The sequence below is a fragment of the Primulina huaijiensis genome, chromosome 16 (assembly GCF_012295235.1).
Source record: "Primulina huaijiensis isolate GDHJ02 chromosome 16, ASM1229523v2, whole genome shotgun sequence".
Taxonomy (NCBI): Eukaryota; Viridiplantae; Streptophyta; class Magnoliopsida; order Lamiales; family Gesneriaceae; genus Primulina; species Primulina huaijiensis.
In genome coordinates this window covers 5,621,815-5,625,780 of record NC_133321.1, presented here as the reverse complement: position 1 = coordinate 5,625,780, position 3,966 = coordinate 5,621,815, and the positions used below count along the sequence as shown (strand labels likewise).

Here is a 3,966-nt window from a genome sequence, read left to right as displayed (position 1 = left end):
TGAGTCTATCTACGATTACCCATATTCCGTCATGACCTTGTCTCGACTTTGGTAAACCAACTATAAAATCCATGGAAATATGTTCCCATTTCCATTCCGAGATTTCTAATGGTTGAAGAAGTCCACCAGGTCTCTGGTGTTCTGCCTTGACTTGCTGGCACACGTGACACTTAGAAACAAACATTGCCACGTCCTTCTTCATTCCACTCCAACAAAAATTTTTCTTCAAATCTCTGTACATCTTGGTACTGCCAGGATGGACTGATTATTTTGACTTATGTGCTTCGAACATTACTTCTTGTCGAAGGTTATCGATGTCTGGTACGCACAATCGTCCTTTCATCCACAAGATTCCTTTGTTATCCGTCTCGAAATCTGGTGATTTCCCTTCTTTGGATTGCTCTTTCAATTTCACCAAAGCGGAATCTCTATCTTGAATTATCTTGATTGTCTCTTGAAGACATGGTTGTGCTGAAAGTGATGCTAGGATCACCTTACTCGTATCCTTTCTACTTAAAGCATCTGCTACCTTGTTGGCTTTGCTTGGGTGGTAGCATATCGTCAAGTCGTAATCCTTCATGAGTTCAATCCACCGTCTTTGTCTCATATTTAGTTCTTTTTGAGTGAACAAATATTTGAGACTTTGGTGATCAGTAAAAACCTCGCACTTGGCTCCATAAATATAATGTCTCCTAATTTTTAGCGTGAACACCACTGCAGCTAGTTCGAGGTCATGTGTTGGGTAATTCTGTTCATACGGATTCAACTGCCTTGACGCGTATGCAATCACCCTTCCCTCTTGCATGAGTACACATCCTAAGCCTCCTTTAGATGCATCACTGTAGATGGTGAAGTCTTTGCCGTCAGTTGGCAATACCAACACCGGAGTGGAAGTAAGCTTCTTTTTCAAAGTCTCGAAGCTTTGCTCACATTCTTCACTCCATTGAAATTTAGAGTTCTTCTGTGTGAGCTTGGTGAGGGGTATGGCTATTGAAGAGAATCCTTCAACAAATTTTCGATAATAGCCTGCTAATCCCAAGAAGCTTCGAATTTCTGTCACATTCTTTGGTCTAGGCCAATCTGAGATTGCTTCAACTTTCTTAGGGTCCACAGATACTCATGCTGCTAATATTATGTGTCCCAAGAATGTGACGCTCTCTAACCAGAATTCTCATTTCTTGAACTTGGCGAACAGCTCCTTTTCTTTAAGCGTCTGGAGGGTGAGGCGAAGATGTTCCTCATGATATTCCTTACTTTGTGAATACACAAGGATGTCATCTATGAATAAAACCACAAACCTATCAAGGTAAGGTTTGAAGACTCTATTCATGAGGTCCATGAATGCTGCGGGGGCATTGGTCAGTCAAAACGGCATTACTGTAAACTCATAATGGCCGTATCTCGTCCTGAAGGCTGTTTTAGGAATATCTTCTCCTTTGACCTTCAGTTGGTGATAGCCTGACCTTAAGTCGAGCTTGGAAAAGACTGTAGCTCCTTTGAGTTGGTCAAACAGATCATCTATTCTTGGAAGTGGGTACTTATTCTTGATTGTGATCTTATTCAGTTCTCTGTAATCGATACACAATCTCATGCTTCCGTCCTTCTTTACGGACAGGACAGGAGCTCCCCACGGGGATGCGCTTGGTCGGATTTGCTTCTTATCCAACAACTCTTGAAGTATCTCTTTGAGTTCTTTCAATTCTGCTGGGGCCATTCTGTATGGTACTTTTGAGATCGGTGCAACCCCAGGAATCAAGTTGATCTCAAACTCCACTTCACGGTCGAGGATCGTGCCCGGGAGTTCTTCAAGAAAGACATCCGGAAACTCTTGTACTACCGGAATCTCTTCTAGTGCAAGTGGAGCTTCTTGTTTTACCTCGCTTAACATGGCTAGGTAAAATTCTTCTCCACTTTTCATGGCTTTCCAAGTTTGAGAAGCAGAAAGAAGAGTCTTTTGTTCTTTGGTCTTGTCATGAAATAAAATTTTCTCTTGGTGTGGAGCTTGGATGGTTACCGTCTTTCCATGACAGTCTACTAAAGCATGATTCTTGGCTAACCAATCCATTCCAAGAATTACGTCGAATTCCACCATGTTCAGTTGGATTAGGTTTGCCTTGAAATTCTGTTTATCTATGAGAACACCAATATCCCGATATAGAGTGCGAGTTTCTAAAACTCGATTTGCAGGAGTTGCTACTCTATATGGTTCTTCTAAGTTATCAGGCTTAATTCCTAACTTCTTGGAAAATCTCTTAGACATGAATGAATGTGTAGCACCACAATCAAATAATACATAAGCAGGCATATTATTGATTTGAATGGTACCTGCTACGACATCATTTGAGTTGTCAGCCTCTTCTTGAGTGAGAGCATAGACTCGAGCATTTGCCTTGTCCTCCTTAGGCTTGTTTGGAGTTGCTCCACCTGCTGGACCATTCTTTGGATTTGGAAAAGCGCATTGAGCAATGCGGTGGCCCAACTTTCCACAACGAAAACAAGCTCAAGAATTCTTACGGCATTCACCAGTGTGAGCGAATCCACAACTTTGGCACTTGACTCCTTCTTTGCTTGATTGAGAAGAAGTGGTTCCTTTGGCTGGAGCACTGGTGAATTGATTGCTTGAAAACCTAGGCCTCTTGAATTGTTGGCCCGGTTGGTACTGGCTTGACTCAGGACGTTTGAGTTTGTTCTCACCTTCACGCCTCTTGATGTCATTCTCAGCCCTGATGGCGGCTCCCATCAATTCATCAAAACTATCGGGCTCAATAACCGCAAGGGCAGATTGAATGCGGCTGTTCAATCCCTTCTTGAAGCGATGTATCTTCAAGGCCTCGTCTCCCATGATGGTTGGGGAATAAGTTCCCAATGAGTGGAACTTGGATGAATACTCCACCACAGTCATGTTTGGTTCTTGAACTAAGCTTTCAAATTCTGACAGCTTCTGTACTCGAACTGCTGTCGGAAAGTACTGCCTCAGGAATGCCTCTCGGAACCTTTGACAGGTAATAGATCCCGTCCCTAACATAGCTGGTGAGATTCCTTCCCACCATTTGGCGGCTCTATCCACAAGAAAAGGTGTAATCACATCTACCTTGATCTCTTGTGGAACCTCAAGTAGTCGAAGATGGTTCTCCGCCTCCTTCATCCAATTTTGTCCAACCTCGGGATCGAAACTTCCATCAAAGTTTGGGACTCTTGCTCTTCGTAGGGACTCATAGTGCTGCTTAGTCCCATTCTAAGCTAGAGGTGGTGGCGGTGGCTGATTAGCATTTGGGTTAACAAACCCTCGTAGCGTGGTTGCCACAATCATGGCTATAGCCATCAAATCAGCCTGACTGAGACCGATTACTGGTGGTTGTTGTTGTTGTTGTGCGTCCTCATCGTTGCGGTTGTTGTTACTGTTTCCATAACGATGATTGCGGTTGTTTCTTACAGGTCTTCCGTCCATTTCCTACAATTATGAAAATTCTAAGGTTTTGACAGAATAGAGACTAAACAAGGAAGCACAATGATTGAGTAATTGCTCAAAAGAAATTTAAATATGAACCCAATAGATAGAAATAAATTTTATTGATTTCCCACGAAAGTGCAATTACAACTGAAATTCGAAATGCTAACAGAAATGCCAATGGAACAAATGTTATTACAAAGAACGACTACTGATGGTCTAATCTACCACTTCTCCTAATCCCAAATCCATAGGATCCTCCTCTATTTCTTCTTCTTCTTCAGGATCCTCCTCGGGTTCAACTTCATGGTTGGCTGCTACTGCTTCTAGATGTTCAATATGACCATGCAGAACTGCATTCTGGTCGCTAAGAACTTCAACGGTGTTCTGCAACTCATGAATCTGAGCATCAGTTTGTTCACAATACTGGTTATGCTGGTGCACGAGTTGGTGATTTTGATCCTTAAGCACTTGAATCTTCTCAATCAAGTTATCACGTAACTCGATGAACTCTGCAA

General features: G+C 42.6%; 1 protein-coding gene across 1 annotated transcript; it reads right to left on the bottom strand.

Annotated features, from left to right (window-relative positions):
• Positions 1-265: 265 nt before the first annotated feature.
• LOC140960974 (uncharacterized) lies at positions 266-3,145 on the bottom strand. The gene is made up of 4 exons (XM_073419301.1): positions 2,515-3,145; positions 1,582-2,427; positions 662-1,080; positions 266-574 (listed from the first exon to the last, which is right to left on the bottom strand). The coding sequence occupies exons 1-4, from the start codon at positions 3,143-3,145 to the stop codon at positions 266-268; spliced, it is 2,205 nt and encodes a 734-aa protein (XP_073275402.1).
• Positions 3,146-3,966: the final 821 nt, after the last annotated feature.